At 46.9% G+C, this 18,212-nt stretch overlaps 2 protein-coding genes and 1 long non-coding RNA gene across 3 annotated transcripts in view; 2 read left to right on the forward strand and 1 right to left on the reverse strand.

Annotated features, from left to right (window-relative positions):
- Positions 1–773, forward strand: part of Tomm22 (translocase of outer mitochondrial membrane 22) — a 1,770-nt gene extending 997 nt beyond the window's left edge. Inside the window, exon 4 of the mRNA XM_034516692.2 lies at positions 129–773. Coding sequence (XP_034372583.1) covers positions 129–203 — 75 coding nt within the window. The 3' untranslated portion in view covers positions 204–773. The remainder of the gene's footprint in view (positions 1–128) is intronic.
- A 1,563-nt stretch (positions 774–2,336) lies between these two features.
- On the reverse strand, positions 2,337–15,045 carry Josd1 (Josephin domain containing 1). Its single transcript, XM_034516752.2, has 4 exons — positions 13,901–15,045; positions 5,620–5,748; positions 5,311–5,505; positions 2,337–4,330 (listed from the first exon to the last, which is right to left on the reverse strand). Exons 1-4 carry the CDS (start codon positions 14,083–14,085, stop codon positions 4,231–4,233), a joined length of 609 nt encoding a protein of 202 aa, XP_034372643.1. The 5' UTR covers positions 14,086–15,045; the 3' UTR covers positions 2,337–4,230.
- Positions 9,227–14,392, forward strand: LOC143434119 (uncharacterized). Its single transcript, XR_013103375.1, has 2 exons — positions 9,227–9,544; positions 13,784–14,392. It is a non-coding gene; the product is annotated as an uncharacterized LOC143434119 (long non-coding RNA).
- Positions 15,046–18,212: the final 3,167 nt, after the last annotated feature.

Here is an 18,212-nt window from a genome sequence, read left to right on the forward strand (position 1 = left end):
CCCCACGTGGGAGTAGGTCCCTGTACTTATAGGTGCTCGGCAGTGTAGAATTGGCCTACCCCTCATGTGTGTCAAGAGACTTACCGGAACTATACAGTGTCTTAACAGTCTTATTTTTTCTTTTCCAGATACTTTTAGGGCCTAACACAGGGCTGTCAGGAGGAATGCCAGGGGCTCTACCTCCACTTCCTGGAAAGATCTAGATTCTTACTTCGGGTATTTGTCTTTGTGTGAGAACTTTGAAATTCATTTGTGTTTGAACTGCTGATTGTTTGAACTTTTTATTCTTTTTTTTAAACCTTGGCACATCGATCTATTTGAACGTAGTGGGAACTTTCTCCGTTTCTCACAGAGAGACCCCAGGTACACCTGTGCCCTTCATAACGAATGTCCTCACTTCTTGTTCTCACTCCAGTGCTGGAGTACAGCCCTGTGGAGGTTATCCCACTCTCCTTTAATAAATCGCTCCTAAGGAAGTTCTTGCGTGCCCACTGTGGCAAAAAAGTAAGCACCCCGGACTTTTTAAAATGGAAATGTCTAGGGCATGTAAACAGTGTGGGACTGACAAGATCCATTACAGCTGTAGTACAGAACAGTCACCAGGAGTCCTGTGTGGGGGAGAGAAGGGAGGCTGGCTGTAGCTTTAGCCAGGGGGGGACTGGGCAGAGCAGACACTCATTTCCCCTGCACATTTTGGCTCTTAGACCTGCATATGTGTAAAAAAGTCAGCACTCACTTTTTGTATTTAAATATTAAAAGAACTCGGAACTGAATGTGTCATTGCGGTGTTTGTGATAGTATTTCACACCTAGGTTGTTTAAGAAAGCCAGGGACACTGCCTGCCAAATTTCCTCTTGCTTAAGTCAGAGCCTCTGTCTCACCTCATTTCATGCTTCTAAGCTAGTGCAGTTTGTTATTTTGAGGTAGGGTTTCTCTGAGTAGCCCTGGCCATCCTGGAACTCATTGTTTAGACCAGGTTGGCCTCAAAAAGCTTGCTTTCTTTTTTTGTCGTTGTATGCATGTGTTTATTTGTTTTATTTTTTTCAAGACATGGTTTCTTTGTGTAGCCCTGGCTGTCCTGGAACTCGATTTGTAGACCAGAGCTGTCTGAGAGACTTGCCTGCCTCTGCTTCCCAAGTGCTGGGATCCAAGGCACCAATGCCTGTTTAGTGAAGTTTTCAAAAAGGAAAAAGAACATTTATTATTGAACATAGTAGTGATTTTTGCCACAAATTCAAGTATCACTTCCAGACTCCTCCTAAATATAGATAGTGCAGGCCCCCCAGATATGCAAGTCTCTATTTTATTTATAACCTGTTTACAGTATGTCTGTATGTTTGCCTTCTAGTCTTGAGAACAGAGAAGTTTGCATCTAATTCTTGTTTTGATTGGGGGCAGAATCTCTCCAGAGCCCAGGCTAGCTTTCTTTTTTTTGGTTTTTCGAGACAGGGTTTCTCTGTGTAGTCCTGGCTGTCCTGGAACTCACTCTGTAGACCAGGCTGGCCTCGAACTCAGAAATCCGCCTGCCTCTGCCTCCCAAGTGCTGGGATTAAAGGCGTGCGCCACCACCGCCCGACCCAGGCTAGCTTTCAACTTAGTCTTCCTCCTGAGTGCTCAGGGATTATGGGCATGCACACCCAGTAAGACTGATTTTATTTTATTTTTAAGTAACTATCAGACTCTCTGACAATAGATCCAGCCCTATCTTTGAGCCCTGCAGTTTTTTTTAACTCAATATTAGCCTTTTGTTTTCTCTTGAAATGGGGTCTATATTGACCATACTGGCTTGAAACTTAGAAATGCCTGCCTCAGAGACACTTCAGTCAAATCTCCTACCTGGACCACCACTTCTGAGAATTGGATCAGTGCTGTAAAACCACATCTAGCTTGGCTTTGGTTCATCATGCGTTTTCTAAGCCCTTCTGTGATTAGTTCTCAACAGCATGATGTGATTTAGGAGGTTGTGTCATTCCTATGGGTTAAGGAATCTGCACAAAGCCTGCCGATGTATGCTCTCCAGGCCAGCCGCTTTAGTGTGCCTGGCTTTTCAATAGTAAGGGAAACACCGAGAGTCAGCAAGGCACAAACTCCAACAGAAGTCTCACTTAACAAAGGCAGGGTAGAGTCAGCTGTGACCCAGACTGATCCTCTTGCCTCAGCCTCCCCACTGTAGACACAACAGCATGGTTGGGGCACCTCTAAACTAATCTCACAAAGTGAGTACTTTCTCTTGGTTTCTTAGGTAGGAGATCTGATTAATGCGTCTCACAGTGGTGGCATCCCTTATATAGCAAAATCATACTAAAGGTTTTTACATAATCAGACAACAAGTAGACTTGTGTTCAGCTTTTCATTTTTAATATTTGGTTAAACAAAATACATCTTTGTAAACAAACCCAGCACAAGGCCAACAGAAAAAGGGAATAAAGCAAGAAAAACAAAGCCTAGGGTTGCCCCTTGCTGGGCATCAGGGTCAGGATGTCCCTTCCTTAATAGGAATGGGGCTTTTTGCCCTTGGGCATCAACATGGGTCCCTGTTCCTAAGCACCAGAATTGGATATGAACAGAACCAGCCCTGAAATGCTTAAGCGTCTTTGTACATCCCACTAGCTCATGGACTCCACGTGCGTGGGACTCGTTTGCAGTGCCATTTGCATGGGCCCAAGCAGATCTGTAGGGAGGAGTCTCCTCTTCCCAAGAAATGGCTTACTATCACCGACAGTGCCAATGGACCCAAGGTCCTACTTGTGACAATCAGCAAGGTCGGCTGTAACTTCTGGCTGGTAGTGATTGGAATGTCATTGTGCAGGGGCAGAGTTCCCCATGGTGCCAAGCAGATCTGGTGTAGAAAATGGTGCAGATGACCATGGCTGAGCGCAGTGCAGTAGCCACTTGAGGCCTCTGCTACTTGAATAAAAAACGGCCTTGTTGGATTGAAGATACATGTGCAGAAAAAGTGCTGGTGTAAACATGCACTCCAGTCACAGTGGGGAGACAGCCCCCGCTTCACCCCAGCAAGCTTGCTCAGGATTAACATGCAAGCCCCAGGTAGCTCTGCTGCCAAGGGAGAAGCAGGCCAGTGGGGCAGCTCTCAGACCTGCAGAGACCGTGGACTGGTAAGGACTGGCCAGGTCACCTGCCTTGAAGGCCACCACAGACACATTGGTATGGGGGTATGGTACTTATTTCCCCTCATTTTCCAAAATTACAGAAGAAAATGGTCTAGAACTACTTGAGGTGGGGCGAGCCAACCCTGTTTGTTAAAAAAAAAAAACTACGCAGACGCCAAACCCAGAGGCTCTAGCTCAATGCATACAACCAACCTGAGATTGCTGCCACAGCTCTGGAGCTCAGGACGTGCCTACCAGTCTCAAACCCTGAAGCTTACCTTCATGGCAGTTTCCTCGCCCAACTCTGTCCCAAACTATGGAATTTTATGTCAGTGGTAGATGTGTTTCTGATTTTTCTAAAATGGGCCAACTATGAATACGATCACTGTTACTGTCTTTTGCTCCAGAGCCTCCCCAGTCAATGTAGTGAAATGGTAGGGACATAATTAGAGTGACGGGCCACCAGTGACTGCCCTACTGTGGTTTTACCCACACAGTATTAGGTATACCTTTCACCATTGTCTTGCTAGAATACTGTGCAATTCACCTACTTTGGAATAGCAGAACTTTTCATTATAAAACTTCAAGGCTGGCTGGGATTTAAAGGGCTAAGAGGTGGCATAATGGACTGCAGATGGCATGTGGTGCCACTGCTGGAGTCTTGAAGGTTTCCTGAGAGACAGTTTCCTGGCTCTGGGTCCTTTGAGCCAGTCACTGGACTCTGCATGTACTGTGTCCTCAGACCCCATGGTGCCACAGGAGAGAAAAGGGGTGGCCTCTTTGTGAGCCTGAAGCATCAGTGACACTACCAGCAGAACCTGTGTCAAGAACTCATAGAAAGGGGAAAATAATCCAGCCCCTCAAAGGACCCCGTTTTCAGCTCCCTCTCTGAAACAGCAAAGGGTGTTGTTCAATGGCTTGCCCTAAGCGTTCAGAGTTCCTACCTTCTTCCCCCAGGCACAGACTGCTGGGTGACTCTGTGACAGTCCACACATCTGTCCTATTGCACTGGCAAATCTGAAGGGAAAACCCAATGAGATGTTTGGGGAAGTGGACTGCAGAGGCCACAGCACATCAAAGAGGTCTGGAGGGTTGAGGCAAAGAGGGTCAGGCAGAACTGTCACACATCGGCCCTCCAGCTCTGATGGGCTTCCACTTCTTCCGGTACCACCAGTAGGAGTTCACAGTTTTTACCTCGCAAATGGTGTTTTAGAAATTTCCTATAGAAAAGAGAATAGCCAAGAAGAAATGAGATGCCAGTGAGTTGCAGACTGCAGTCCCAGGACCACTCATTCACCAGAATCCTCCCCATCAGAGATCCACTGGCCTCTGCCCCGCCCCCAAGTGCTGGAATTAAGGGTGTCTCCCACCACCAGCAAGCTACACCCATACACCCATGACAATCTTAAAACTCCAAGGGTCACTGGCTCTTAAGAGACTCCATGTTTGGTTACCCCTCCACTCCTGCTAGAATTCCAGTCTCAGTTCCTGCACATTCTCATATATTCCTGTCATTAGTGGCTGCCGGCATGAGGACAAGAACATCACATATTCTAATGGTTACTAAGCTTCAAACAAACCAGCATCAAAGCTAGTGTAAAGCACTTGCCAAGCAGGCCTCAATCTGACCAAGATCCTAGGAACCCACAGTGGATGGAAGGAGAGGGCCAACTCCTGAAAACTGTCCTCTGACCTCCATGTGTGCCCAGGAGCACACAGGCACCTGCACACACACAGTAATAGATAACAGGAAGAACTTCAGTCATAGGGCTGGGTGTAGGCGTGACTCGTGCCTTCAATCCCGGCACTTGAGAGGCAAGAGCAGGCAGAAGACCATCTCTGAGTTTGAGAGCAGTCTAGTCTACATAGGGAGTTCTAGGATAGCCAGGAATACAAACAGGACACATAGAAACTTAACTGTCTGGAATAATGTCATCTTCCTCTCTCTTAACTGGCAGCTGTCTAAGTGGAGAGGTGACAATGTCAGTCCCACCAAACCAGAAAGCTAGAACCATAGGATGTGAAACCTGTTCGTCAAAGGGATGGAGTCCTAATTAAGTCCAAAACCCTATGATTCCAAGGGGACAGGGAAAGGATCCCGGGACACAGGAATTTCATTTCCTTTGTCAAATAATCACAGGAGACCAACTTCCCCAGCATGCCAAGCTAAAAGCCCAGCAGCCCAGCCTTGTAGGGTCACCTGAGCTCACTCTCGCCTCCAATCCACTCTGGCATCTTGAGTTTGGAGTCAAGGTTATAGTAGGCTCCTCCCACCTCACGAACACAGATCCAGTGCTGCCTTTTGAGAGGCAACTTGAGTGGACCCCAGCATAGGCTGGAGGGCAGGTTCATGATGAAGCCCATGACGTTAGTAAGAGCAATGACACCCACGTCCCTGCAGAAGAGAAAAGGTGTCAGGCTCTGAGGCAGCCACACTCCATGGTTACCCCATTCACTTGGAGTTGGAACCACAGTCTGTTCTTGATGGCAAATCAAATTTGGTTTCTACCTGCGCTTGTCCCACCAAACAGCTTCATAGCCTTTGGTTTGAAGTGCTGCCATAATGACATTCACATCATAGTTCCCATTTCCCAGCATGCTCTTCTTGTGGGGTGTTACCATAGTGTTCGGAGACAGCCTACAAATGTAAAAGGAAACATTTAGGCTTGTTGATCTGCCCAGCTTTCCCAGGCTTGTACCGCCAGAAAAGCACTTGATACCACTGCCCCTGGAAACTGGTTCCCTCAGCAGAACAGCCTCACAGGTTTCTACCCAAGCATTGCATGCCTGGCTCCTGTAGCCTAGAGATACCTCTCCTGATACAAAACAACTGAGGAAGGTTGAGACCTATCTGGCCTTCTGAGGAGTGTTGTGAAGAGAGTGACCACAAGAGATGATCCTCGGAGGCACTGGCCTCCTGTCAGTGCAGCACTCTACTGCTGATGTTCTGCTTGGACACATACCTTATAATAAAACACTGGCAAAGCTGGGTGTGCTGGTAGCACACAGCTATAATTCTGGCACTCAGGAGGCAGAAGCAAGGCAGGTCTTTGAGTTCAAGCCCAACTTCATCTACTTAGTGAGTTGTAGCCAGTGGGAACTTTACTATAAAGGCAAAATGCACTAGTAATTGGTATGTGGTGTTTTAAATGGCACAGGTAGTAACTGTTATTCCTGCTGTTTGCAATTTAAATGCTGTAAGGCCTGTACGTTTGTAATTAACTACTCAGAGGTATGTAGTGGCTGAGACAGACAACATAACTGCATGAACTAGAGCCAAATGAAAGGCAATAAAGAGTAATGAGGCCTATATTACACTGGAATGTAGAACCCTATAGTCAGTGTGCATGTGTGTGTATGCCTGTGTACCCTGAACAAAAGTAACATTGTAACATTAATGCTGGGGCAGTGGTGGCACACACCTTTAATCCCAGCACTTGGGAGCAGAGGCAGGCGGATTTCTGAGTTCAAGGCCAGCCTGGTCTACAGAGTGAGTTCCATAAGACAGCCAGGGCTACACAGAGAAACCCTGTCTCGAAAAACCAAAAAAAAAAAAAAAAAAAAAAAAACAAAAACAAAAACAAAACATTAAAAGCACAAAGGATCAATTGGGGAGAAAACCCTTACAGGCAGAAACAAGTGAATGTTTGAGTTTGAGGCCAGTCTGGTCTAGAGAGCAAGTTGTAGGACCTTCAGGGCTACACACAGAAAACCCTGTTGAAAGAAAGAGAGAAAGAGAGAGGGGAAGAGGAAGAGGAAGAGGAAGAGGTCAAAAAAGAAAAAGGTACTCAATTGTAGCTCTGGTGGCCCACCCAGCTTTCAACTAAGGTTTCCACACTAGCTCAGGTTGGCCTTGAAATCAGGATCCTCTTGCCTCAGCTCTAGAGTGCCAAGATTATGGGTATACAGCACCCCACTATGCCAAGCCCTTTCTTTTTATTGTTCCTTTTAGCAATTCCATTTTCCAGCAAGGCCTGTGCTGAGGACATTCCAAACTGGATTACTTTGTTTCCACAGTCTGGACAAGCCAGCAGATGAGAAAGGCCATTTTACTAGAGGAGGGTCAACATGTCTTTTTGTTGGTGGTGGGTTTTGCTATTTCGTTTGTTCATTTGGTTTTGAGACAGGGTCCCTCTACATAGCCCTGGCTGTCTGGGAACTCAAAGAACTCTTGCTTAAAATAAAATAAAAAACTTCTTCAAGCATAGCATCCATGTTGATCTGGGGTGGGTATTAGCAACGCTACAGCCTCATGCATGCCAAGCAAACACTCTGCAAACTAACCCATATCACAAACCCCATTCGTCAAAAATAAAACATGCCCTGACACAGTTGAAAACTCTCCAGTTTCAAGGGACTGTGGTGTACACCTTGTGATCTCAACAATCAAGAGTCTCTGAGGCAGGATTGCTGAGAATTCCAGGCCAGCCTGGACTACAGTGTGAAACCCTGTCTCAAAAACCAAAAAGGGGATGGAGGATGACCCAGCACTTACACAGTGGCTCAAACCCATCAGTAAATACAGTTCCAGGGCCCTTCCCTGGCCTCCATGAGCAGTGGACACAATGGGATGAAAGCATACATGCAGCCAAAACAGCCATACCCATAAAATTAAAATAAATAGACCAGGCTGGCCTCAAACTCACAGAAATCCACCTGCCTCTGCCTCTTCAGTGCTGGGATTAAAGGCATGCGCCACCATACTAGCATACTGGGCATTGCAGGGATTTAGGGCTGGAAAGTTGGCTCAGGGGTTAAGGAAGGCCTGGGTTTGATTCCAAGCAGTCATGTGATGGCTCATAACAATCTGTAATTCTAGTTCCTAGGGATCCAATGCCTTCTGGCCTCTGCTGGCACCAGGCACATATATGGTACACAAACGTACATGTAGGAAAACACCCTTCACTTTAAACTCTCCCCTGACTGACGCCTTTAATGACTTCCACACAGTCTATTTTGATCACATTCTCTGCCCCAGCTCCTTCTTGTCAGACCCTTCTCAGCTCCCTAATCATTTCACCTTCATGGTTTTTCTCTCAAAAAAACAGCAACAAAAGGAAAATCAAACCAGAAAGAAAGACTGAAAAAAAAAAAAAACAAAAACAAAAACACAAAAAAAAAAAAAACCTACCATACCAAAAAAAAATGCAAATAGTGAGTCTGTTTTATAGTGGCCAACTGCTCCTGACCATGGGCCTACCCTGGAGTGTGGCTGATATACCTAGTGACAATCATTGGAAAAATTAATATCACCACTTTACACATTTAAAAAGAATAGTAACATTAAAAGAAAAACGGCTCACTTGCTTGTCTCCAGAGCAAAGGCACCATTTCCCCACACATGAAGCAAATAGCGTTTACTTCTGACATCATCACTAGGACAGCTGCCTTAAGAAGTGCCTCGTTTTAAGCCTCACAATTAGAGGTATGAGTTTATTCTATGTAAGTAAAAAAAAAAAAGCCTGAGGCATGGGGCTGGGGAGATGGCTCATCAGCCAGGACTGCTTGCTCTCCTGGAAACCTGAGTGGATTCTAAGATCTACCTCAGGCAGCTCACAACCATCCAACTGTAGCTCCTAGGGATCTGATGCTCTGGGTTCTACCGGTACCTGTACACATACGCCCCCCCCCCCCCCCAAGAGCTGAGGACCCAACCCAGGGCCTTTCGCTTGTTAGGCTAGCGCTCTACCACTGAGCTAAATCCCCAACCCCTTACATACATTTTAAAATGTGCCTTTTTCTTTTAATTTCTTTTCTGTTTCAAGTCCCATATCCCAATTACCCAGAAAGCCCAGGATTGGTCACCTGAACAAGAAATCTCAAAAAGAAAAGGCAAGCCAGCCCAAGATTAGCAGGTTCCCTTCAAGAGGACCCACAATCTGGATGCTAGTGTCTCCACTCAGAATGTTAATAAAAACTGGCATAGAATAAGATCACACAAGCAAGCAGTAACCTGCCAAGAGGAGCTTTTTGCCATGGGGTACCCTCCTAACAGACCAGGCTATATAAAAGGGGTGTTTGTTGGCCTTGTCACAGAGCTCCTTCCTGGCTTGGCGGTGGTGGGTCCTAACTTTAATCTCAGCACTTAGGAGGCAGAGGCAGGTAGATCTCTATGAGTTTGAGACCAGCCTGGTCTACAGAGCAAGTTTCAGGACAGCCAGGGCCACACAACCTGCTGCTGTCCTTCCTCTCCAAAGGGCAAAGTACACTTCAGGCACTAAAGCTATGTGGCCTTTAGTAGTGCATCCTGCTTCTGACTACAAGCTGAATCCCACAGCTTCTTCAGACTCAACCTCACGTTGTCTCCTCCACAGAATCCTTCCTGATTGTATGAAAACGGAGGGAGACTCAGGACCACACATAATACCAATTTATCCAAATATCACCAACACTAATTTACTGAAGAATTCATCTGGCGTACAAGCAAGCAAACAGTAAGTCCTGAAACCCTTTTAGTCCTCTCTCTCAGCCAGGCATTGACATCTGATAAACATGCCCACGCTGGTTAATGTTGACACGGGGCTGTTGTCTAGAACTCGGGAGGTGGAGGCCCGATGATCAGGAACTCAGGATCATATGATCACCTTCTAATACATAACCAGTCTGGACTACGAGATCTCCTTTCAAAGAAATCCCAAATCCATCAATATAGGGATTGCTAACAACAATTTCCATTCCATTCTACAGGGCGAGTTATCTGGTCCCAAGAAATCTCTTTTCCCAAAGTCCGGCATTTAGACAAAGCCAGCAAACCCCGACCCCACCACCCCCAACCCTGGACTTGGAAAAATAGCTTCCACCTGCTAAAAATAAGCATTCTCCTTATCTCTGGCAAAAGGGGCCTTCCACTAATATATATGCCTATGGTGTCTATTAGCATATTAAGGTTTATGCTAGCTTCTAGGCTCCTTCAATTTCTATTCAACATGTTCTTGTTACACCCCAGTTTACAGACTACTTTCCTTCTAGGTACCTGTTTTCCTTAAAGCCCTGGAAATCTCCCCAAACCCTGTCATTCCTGCTTTCCTGAGAGACAGCTAGGCAGTTTGGAATACATTTTTCCTTTACCCATGAAACAGCTATTTTGGTTTCTTTATTGCACCCACTTTTATTCACCCATGGTCATTTGGAGATGAGGGACTGTCTACCTGTGACCCACTCCCTGTCCGACAAAAGTCCTTTCTTCTACTTTAAGGCTAACTGCCTGCCCAACTAGGCTAGCTGCTTCATAGGTGTTATCATTTAATCCTTTCACAATCTTTAGATACTGTAAACAAGGAAGCTGAGGTGCAAAGGTTACAGTGACCTGCACAGTCACACACAGCGAGGATCCAGCCTGTAGACAATACTGAATAGCTTGCTCAGGACTACTTCCCCACGCTGGTCCAGCAGAGCCTCTTGGGTACAGTGGCTGCTGCTTAGGACTGCCTTGCCAATTGCCACAGACATCCTGGAGCTTGCAGCAAGCCTCTTCTGTTCACCATTACAAACACGAGGTGGGGGTCTCTAAGGTGGGCTCTAGCCTAGGTCACCACTAATGTCCTGAGTCCACTCATAAAAGTTACTACTGGGCCTGCTATCGTGGTGATAGGGATTTTAATGAAGAGGAAAAGGAGGAAGGAAGAGACTGAATCAACTTTTTCTCCCTTCATTCTTTCTTTCATCAGAATTTCCTGATATATTTCTAAATAAAACACAGCTCATAGGAATAGGTAAGTATCAGCTATTCCACATGGGTTGGATGAGCTACTCCAATCCCAGGACCCAGGTTTGGTTCCCAGAATCCACATGGCTGCTGACAACCACCTGTAACACCAGTTCCAGAGGATCTGGAACATGTATGTGGTCCAAAGACATTCATACCGGCAAAACACCCAGACACATAAAATAACAAGATAAATGCCACTGCAAGCTGAGGGGGTACAGTGGCAGAACACTCACGAGCATGCATAAGGCCTTGAGTTCAGTCCTCTGAGTGCACCTCAAAGCCCTTTATTTTCAACATCTAGACGGATACATGGTACAGTGTACAAGGTGAAACACATGCTGATGCCGTGTGTCCACCACTGGAGATAGCTTCTCCTGGACCACGCCTCAGTCACATCTGACTCCTCCCTTCCCTGCCTGCCTGCCTGCCTGCTAATCAGCCTCAGCTCAGTTCTGAATTCTTAACTCATTTCTATTCCGAGCATGAGTCATCTCATCTCCACAACTCTCTTCAGACTCCACCCTGCTTTTGTATTTCTCCTCCTTTAATTGGCTAGAACACCACGGTTAGGATGAACTTCCTCTCAGCAAATAGGTCTTATCCAGACTGTCCTCCGTCTCTGCCCCTCATGAGCCACAGTTTAAAAACAGCATGGGTCACTCTGTCAGCTTTCTTCTCTCTGAATGCCAGTTTCTTCTACAGAGATCATCTTTTCATTTCTAAACTGTTCCAGTGTCTGTGGCTCTCTGCACCTCAGCTCCAGGTACAGCCCTGAGGTGCCCTGCTCAGCTTGTCTTCTCTACAATGCCTCCCAGTACTTGGCACACTGCAAATAGCTAGTTTTCTCTCTCTCACTTCTACTTCCATTTTCTCCAGATTCCTTACATACATTTGGGGAAAGGGTCCCTACTTATCCATACAGAACCTTTACAAGTAAATATGCTCTATAACAGAACTCCTTTTCTGGAATTTTCTTACTGGTCAGCCTGTACTGTGCTGACCAGGAACACAAAAATATACCACAATTTGCAAAAGCTTCAAAAGAAACAGAGCCCTGGTCCCATGTGGCAATTGGCAGATATTTAGCATCTTTCATTCAGGAAAAACGTATCTGAAAGATGCCCAATTATCTACAAACATTTAAAGCCCACACTCCCAATCTTGCTGACTTACTAGCCAGAAAGGCAGCTACTAAAGTTCCTGCTTCTCTGAATTTTCCAGTCTGTAGCAAGAAGCCAGGAGGAGCCCTTTGGAGGCAGGCCTTGGAGCTATAAAGCTTGGCAGGAATCTGGCCATTAACAAATACAGATTCTACATCCTAATTTCTTCATCTGGAATAATAGGAAACAATAGTGCCGGACTCCTGAGCTGGGTATGAGAGCTCGGCTGCTGCACAGAGTCCTGAGAATGGTGCAAGGAGTCGGTCTGTTAGTGTCTCATTAACTCCCTTGTCAGTCCAGGAACCAAACTCACAGAGGTCAGAATCTGTCAACCTGAGTATGACTGACTGACTACATACAGCCTGACATTAATTTACTGGTGGGTAAAACTAGGCAAACTACATCAACTTAGTCCTGGCTCCCCAGGCCACTGCTAAGGTGGTTAGTACACACTCCCAAGTACCACGCACACTCCAGTGCTCATGTTAATCATTTCCTTCTCCCTGGTTATAGATGAGAAAACAATTCAAGCTACCCAGAAGAAACATTAACAGCTGCCCAAAGGGAAGTAGTTCAGAAGCCTGGGCCCTCCTTTCTGTCACATGACTGGGTGGTGGAAAACACCATTTCTTACCTCCTAGAGCTTCATCTTCTGAGAAATGAACTGTACTTACATGAAGCAAACGGCACATCTTCCCTGCTACCCTCTGATCTTTAACTGGCACTGAAAAGTAATTGCTCTTATTGTAGTTCTGTAAGACACTCAGGATACAGCCCTTCTCAGACTCCTAGTTCTTTCAAGATAAGTGGTCCACACTTATGCTTACAAATCACCCTAAACATTCTAGCTGTAACTGACATTCTTGTGCAAAAGCTATTTCTAAGACCTCAGCGTAGACCACTTAAAGCACCCTTGCACTTTCTCTGTCCTGAGGTCTTTTCCAGTTGGAGGGGTAAGACAGGCTCACTGTCAAAGCTGCTATGGATTTCAGTCATGTTGCTGGGTCGAGTCAGACACTATAGAACTAACTTCCAAGGCCCTTGATAAAAGACTTCAAAAGCCCAGGCAATGGGCATAAAACTGCACCCTGACCACTTGTGGAGTGGCATATTTGTTCTACGGAGTCCATCATTTTTCTTTTGGGGAGGCTGTGCTAGGGACTGCACATAGGACCCCCTACGTAGCAAGCACTCCATCACTGAACTTCATACCAGCCCCACAAGTCGTCACACAGCAGGAGGAGAGATCTGGGGTCTGCTCTAATCACACCATAGCTGTTCAGAAGCTGCTCTGAACAAATTACTTGACCTTTCTGTTCATTTCTCTATGAACAGAAAATGACTATAAAATGACTGTGAGGAAAGTCATACAGAACAATGTATGAAGGACACCATGGGCAGCACACGGCCCCAGAACAGCTAAGCATTATGGGTACACTTTTCTTGTGATGCCCATCATGTCCCACCTTTGGTAACAGATGGCTGAACGTCGATGTATTTTGTGTCCCTCCTAGACTGTAAACTCCTTGGTAGCAGGGTCTGGAAGGGAAGCATTATAGCAGTGACCACCAGTGGAGATACGACCCTGAACTCAACCCTGAGTCCAAAGCTTGTTGGATTATTTGTATGAAATTAAGGTGCTCCACAGAGCCCTGTCTTCATCACAAAATGGGAATAACACATGCAACACGGAGTCCCCTGTCTGACCACATCCGTGGAGACAGTACAACTGAGGTTAGTCCACAACAGATGGACTGTAGACAGTGATTATCTCCCATTCCTGTGTTCCTTATTCCTGCCTTCAGCACCTTAATTCCAAACCTGGAGGTTTGAAGGTTTCTGTCCCTGAGACATCGCACCACCCACACAAATTCAGAAATATCAAGAAGTGGGGATCAAGATGCCAAGCAGGGGAGCCCTACCTCTGGAAAATCTCCTGCAGCGTTTCCCGCGTGAAGGCGTTGCTGTCCTGGAAGACGTTGTTGAGGGCATGAAGAGCACAGAGCTCCCTGCGCTGCTTCTCATGGTAGATTTGTGGGGGTGCTGCCTGGGGAAGCTCCAAGGATTCAGATTTGGCCTTGTCTCCTTTCCATGGCATGCAACTCATGTTTTTCGATTTAGGTTCCAGGCAGAGCCCAATAAACACCCCGCTCCTTTCCTCCTGAGGAAAGTCTAGGTTTCTCTGTCTTCAGATTCCTGAGGTTCACCTATTCTCTGGTGTCCATGATTTATGCTTTGTCACTGAAGGTTGGAATCAAAAGGGATCAAAAAAAATCTACCTTTTCTGTCTTCTCGATAGAAAAAAAAAATAACTTTTGGATTAGTTTATGTAGCCAACACTTTCAAAGTGCAGAATTAACAAAGAAAACATATAAAACGTAGGATTCCTTCCTTTCGCTACCTTCCCCTCCCACCCCCTTTGGAAAAAAGAAAACACCACGCTTTCCTGGCTGTGTTTTCCTCTCTGCAGATGCCAACTAGGCCTCAATGCAGGAGGGCAGAGCCGAATGGGTCACATCGCTCCTTTTCTTCCATTTCGTCCGAATCACAACGCCACAGGCTCCGAAGACCCGGTTGAGTGGTGGAGAAAGGGCTCAATGCCCAGAGCTAGTGAGGACCGGAGGGCATGCGGTCGCGGCCCGCGCGGGGGCTCCGGGGATAGCGCTCCATGCCCGCCGGCGCGCTGGCGGACTCGGCCCAGCGGAGGAGCCGCTTCGCCTCGGCGCGGGCGGAGCCGCGGAAGGGGAACGGCGGCCCGGGCGCCGCCGCGGGGAGGTCCCGCTTCGGCCCGCGAGGGTGCGGCCGGACGCCTTGCCTCGCCCGGTGCAGCCCCGGCTCACCGGGCTGGCCGTCCCCACCGCGACCTCCTGCTGTCACGTGAGGCTAGCTCCGGCTCCCTCCCGAGGCCTGCCGGCCGGGGACCGCTCGTCGGCCCCACGCCGCCACCTGGAGCTTGCGGGCCGCCACCTGGGCCGCGCGCGGACGAGCAGGAGGCAGAGCGGGCGGGCACGCGCACCTGAGCCCGACGTCAGCGGCGCTCACTCGGCGCGCGCCCCAGACACGCCCCCGCGCGGACCCCGCCTGCCAGCCTCGCGTCACCCTTGACGTTATGTGACGTAACCGGCGCGCGCTGTTGGTGGGGGTGGAGGTTCGCCGGGCGCCTGTAGGTTGCGGAGCCGTTGTGCAGGGCTGCGGGGCTCCGCGATAACGGGGAGGTTCGACTTTGTCGCTTTACCGCAGCTCCGCCCCGCCGCCCACTCCCGCTTGGATGCGGCAGGACCCTGCTCCGGGCGGAGTGCTTTCACTTCTGTTCACCAGATTTCCAAATACTTTTCCAACGCGGTCGGGCATAATAATCTTGGTTGGTGAACACGACCGCCTCCAGTTTTCTTTGAGAGTTGAGGGCAGGAGTCTCGCCGGGAGTCATATTTCAAATGGAAACTAGAGTTCTATTTCAGATCCTTGGTGTCATATTCCCCTTCACTTCACACAAGCCACTGCCCTTTTGCTCAGCAACCTTCTCTTGATGGCTGTCACAAGCCTTCCTTTCTGTTTTCTTTTCCCTTCCGATCCTTCTTTTTAGACGTGTGTGTTTTCTAGTCCAGCTGGTCTCAAACTCATTACATAACCAAGAATGTCCAATTTGTGCAGGGAAGGGGAGGATCGAACCCTGGTAGATGCAAAACAAGCACTCTACCAACTAGAGCTCGTATTTTGAGTTTAGCTGAGTACATTGTGCCCAAAGGCAGATTATTTGCAGTTTCCCGTGGATTTAAATTAAATCAATGTAACTGCCTTCCTATCGGGTTTGTTAGGGAAAACAAAAGATTTGCACTTTTTTTTTTTTTTTTTTTTGGTTTTTCGAGACAGGGTTTCTCTGTGTAGCCCTGGCTGTCCTGGAATTCACTCCGTAGACCAGGCTGGCCTCGAACTCAGAAATCCGCCTGCCTCTGCCTCCCAAATAATGGGATTAAATGCGTCCGCAACCACTGCCCAGCTAGATTTGCACTTTCAAACTGAAGGTTTCTCTAATCCTCAAGACCACCCAAATCAACAGTGTTGCGCAACACATCCGAGAGATTACCACGTGATAGGGAGTTCTCTGCCTCTACCTAGACTACTGTTGAATTATCTTAATTTGTGTGTGTGTGTGTGTGTGTGTGTGATTTGTAAACTACCAAACTGTAACAGTGTATTTACATAGGATTTATCTCATAGGGACTTGCTGTTCAACCAGAATTATTGTAAACACTTCACATATATTAATTAGCTGATAAATAATTACTACCAAGAAAATTAGACGTTTTTCTTTTTCAGGGAGAAAGCTGAAGCTCAAAGAAATTGATCAAATTGTTGAAAATCACTATGTCTATACGGAATTAAGGGTTTGAGTTAGGGCCAAACTCTTTTCAAAATGAGAATGTAAAGATGGATAGAGAATTACCTTTCAACTGTTACTTTTTATATTTATTCTTCAAGTCATTCAATTCAAAAAGCAAGTACTAGAAAGTATATCCTTTCTAGGCAAAATCCTATAGTGAGAAGGGCATTCTTTTCTCCCAGTCAAATATCGATATATTCTGAAATTGAACTCTTTCTGGCCATACAATGTTAAATAGCAATCGAAGCAATAGAGTTAATACAACCGCAGCTCCGATCACTCCCAGACAAACAGTGAGCAGCCTCCAGTTGAATTCTTAATACTTGGATATACTGTCAGAACACACAAATAAAGGGTTACAGTCCACAAGACTACCTCTCACTTTAGATGTCAGGCGTCCGAATCTCTGGGACTGGAGATAAGGCTCAGAGGTTCAGAGCACTGACAAGTTTTCCAGAAGACCTGGATTGGGTTCCCAATATCCGTATCGGAAGACTAACAATTGTCTGTGACTCTAGTCCAAAACAGTTCTGGTGCCCCATCTAGACTCTACGGGCCCTGCACAAAGGTGGCACACAAACACACCATACTCACAAAATAAAAATAAATCTCAATAACAATAAATCATTAAAGACCAGGTTTCCAGCAGCATCTGTTCATTCAGAGACTTGGTGGTACGTAGTTAAAATGAGAACAAGAAGCTGCAGCTCAGATAGACTCCCTGAATTAGGGAGGCTTCTCCTTCCTCGCCACATACATTCTGTGGTCCAGTCCCTAAATTTCCCATACATTTTCAGATGGCTGCTCTTTTTTTATCTATTACCAGGACGAGTGGCCAGGTCCAGCCAGCAAGTCTGGGTTTCTCAGACATTTGAAACTGGAATTTCAGGCACACGGATGGCGTTTTTTTGTTTGTTTGGTTTGGTTTTTTTGTTTTTGTTTTGTTTTGGTTTGTTTTTGGTTTTAGTTTTTTTTGCACTGGGACTTTTCACAAGTGACAACTGAAAAAATAAGCCACAAGAAACTATCTTGACAAATCTTAGACCTGTGGCTCAGCTGTTCACCAAAAACGTGGCGAGGGGATTTACGCTGGTGTTTGGGCTGTCATCTTTTCCTTTCTGTTCACTCAATTGCTCTCCGAGGAGTCAATGAATGGAGCTCCCTAAGGTCAGCGTTTAATTAATTGTCTTGGTCTGGCTGTTATAATATTACAACTCCTGGAATACATAGCATCGATTCTACTATAAAAATTGCCTTGCGCATGCCAGCACGCCGGACATAGTATTGCAACAATTGCTTTCAATCAATCTGAGTGCCAGGCTCATTTTGCAGTTTACTATCTGGGTGTGCGGCGGCCAGACGCGCGGGACTTAGGGAGGACAAGATTGGGTCCCGCCCTTGTCCATCATTCTGAGGCTCCAGGCGGGACTGTTTTGCAGTATGATTTGGAAGCTATCCCCGCCTCTGGAAAGTGAGGGGGGCCGAAGGCGGGGGAAAAGCATGGATGTCTCTTTTCATTGGATTGCTGTCAAGTCAGTCAAACCTCTGCTTCGCTCCCGTTGGCGGGAAGGATCTAGGCAGGTAGCGTGCACGCTGTGTTGGCCCCACCCGCGATGGGACCAAGGCTCCAGACCACTACGACGTTTGTTGTTGGGGTTTGGGTCTCATTAATTATTCATTAAAGTATTTGAGAGAGCTGCAGCGATTGGTAGCTGAGAGACTGGGTCATCTGTGTCTCTGCTAGAGATACGTGACACTCTCGGGAGGCGGGGAAAGCTGTGCATAAATTATTCCAACAAGAAGGGGCGGGGCCAAGCATAAATTAGTTAAATGAGCCAGAGAGGGAGGGCGGG

Source organism: Arvicanthis niloticus, chromosome 13 (genome assembly GCF_011762505.2).
Source record: "Arvicanthis niloticus isolate mArvNil1 chromosome 13, mArvNil1.pat.X, whole genome shotgun sequence".
In the NCBI taxonomy this organism is placed as follows: domain Eukaryota; kingdom Metazoa; phylum Chordata; class Mammalia; order Rodentia; family Muridae; genus Arvicanthis; species Arvicanthis niloticus.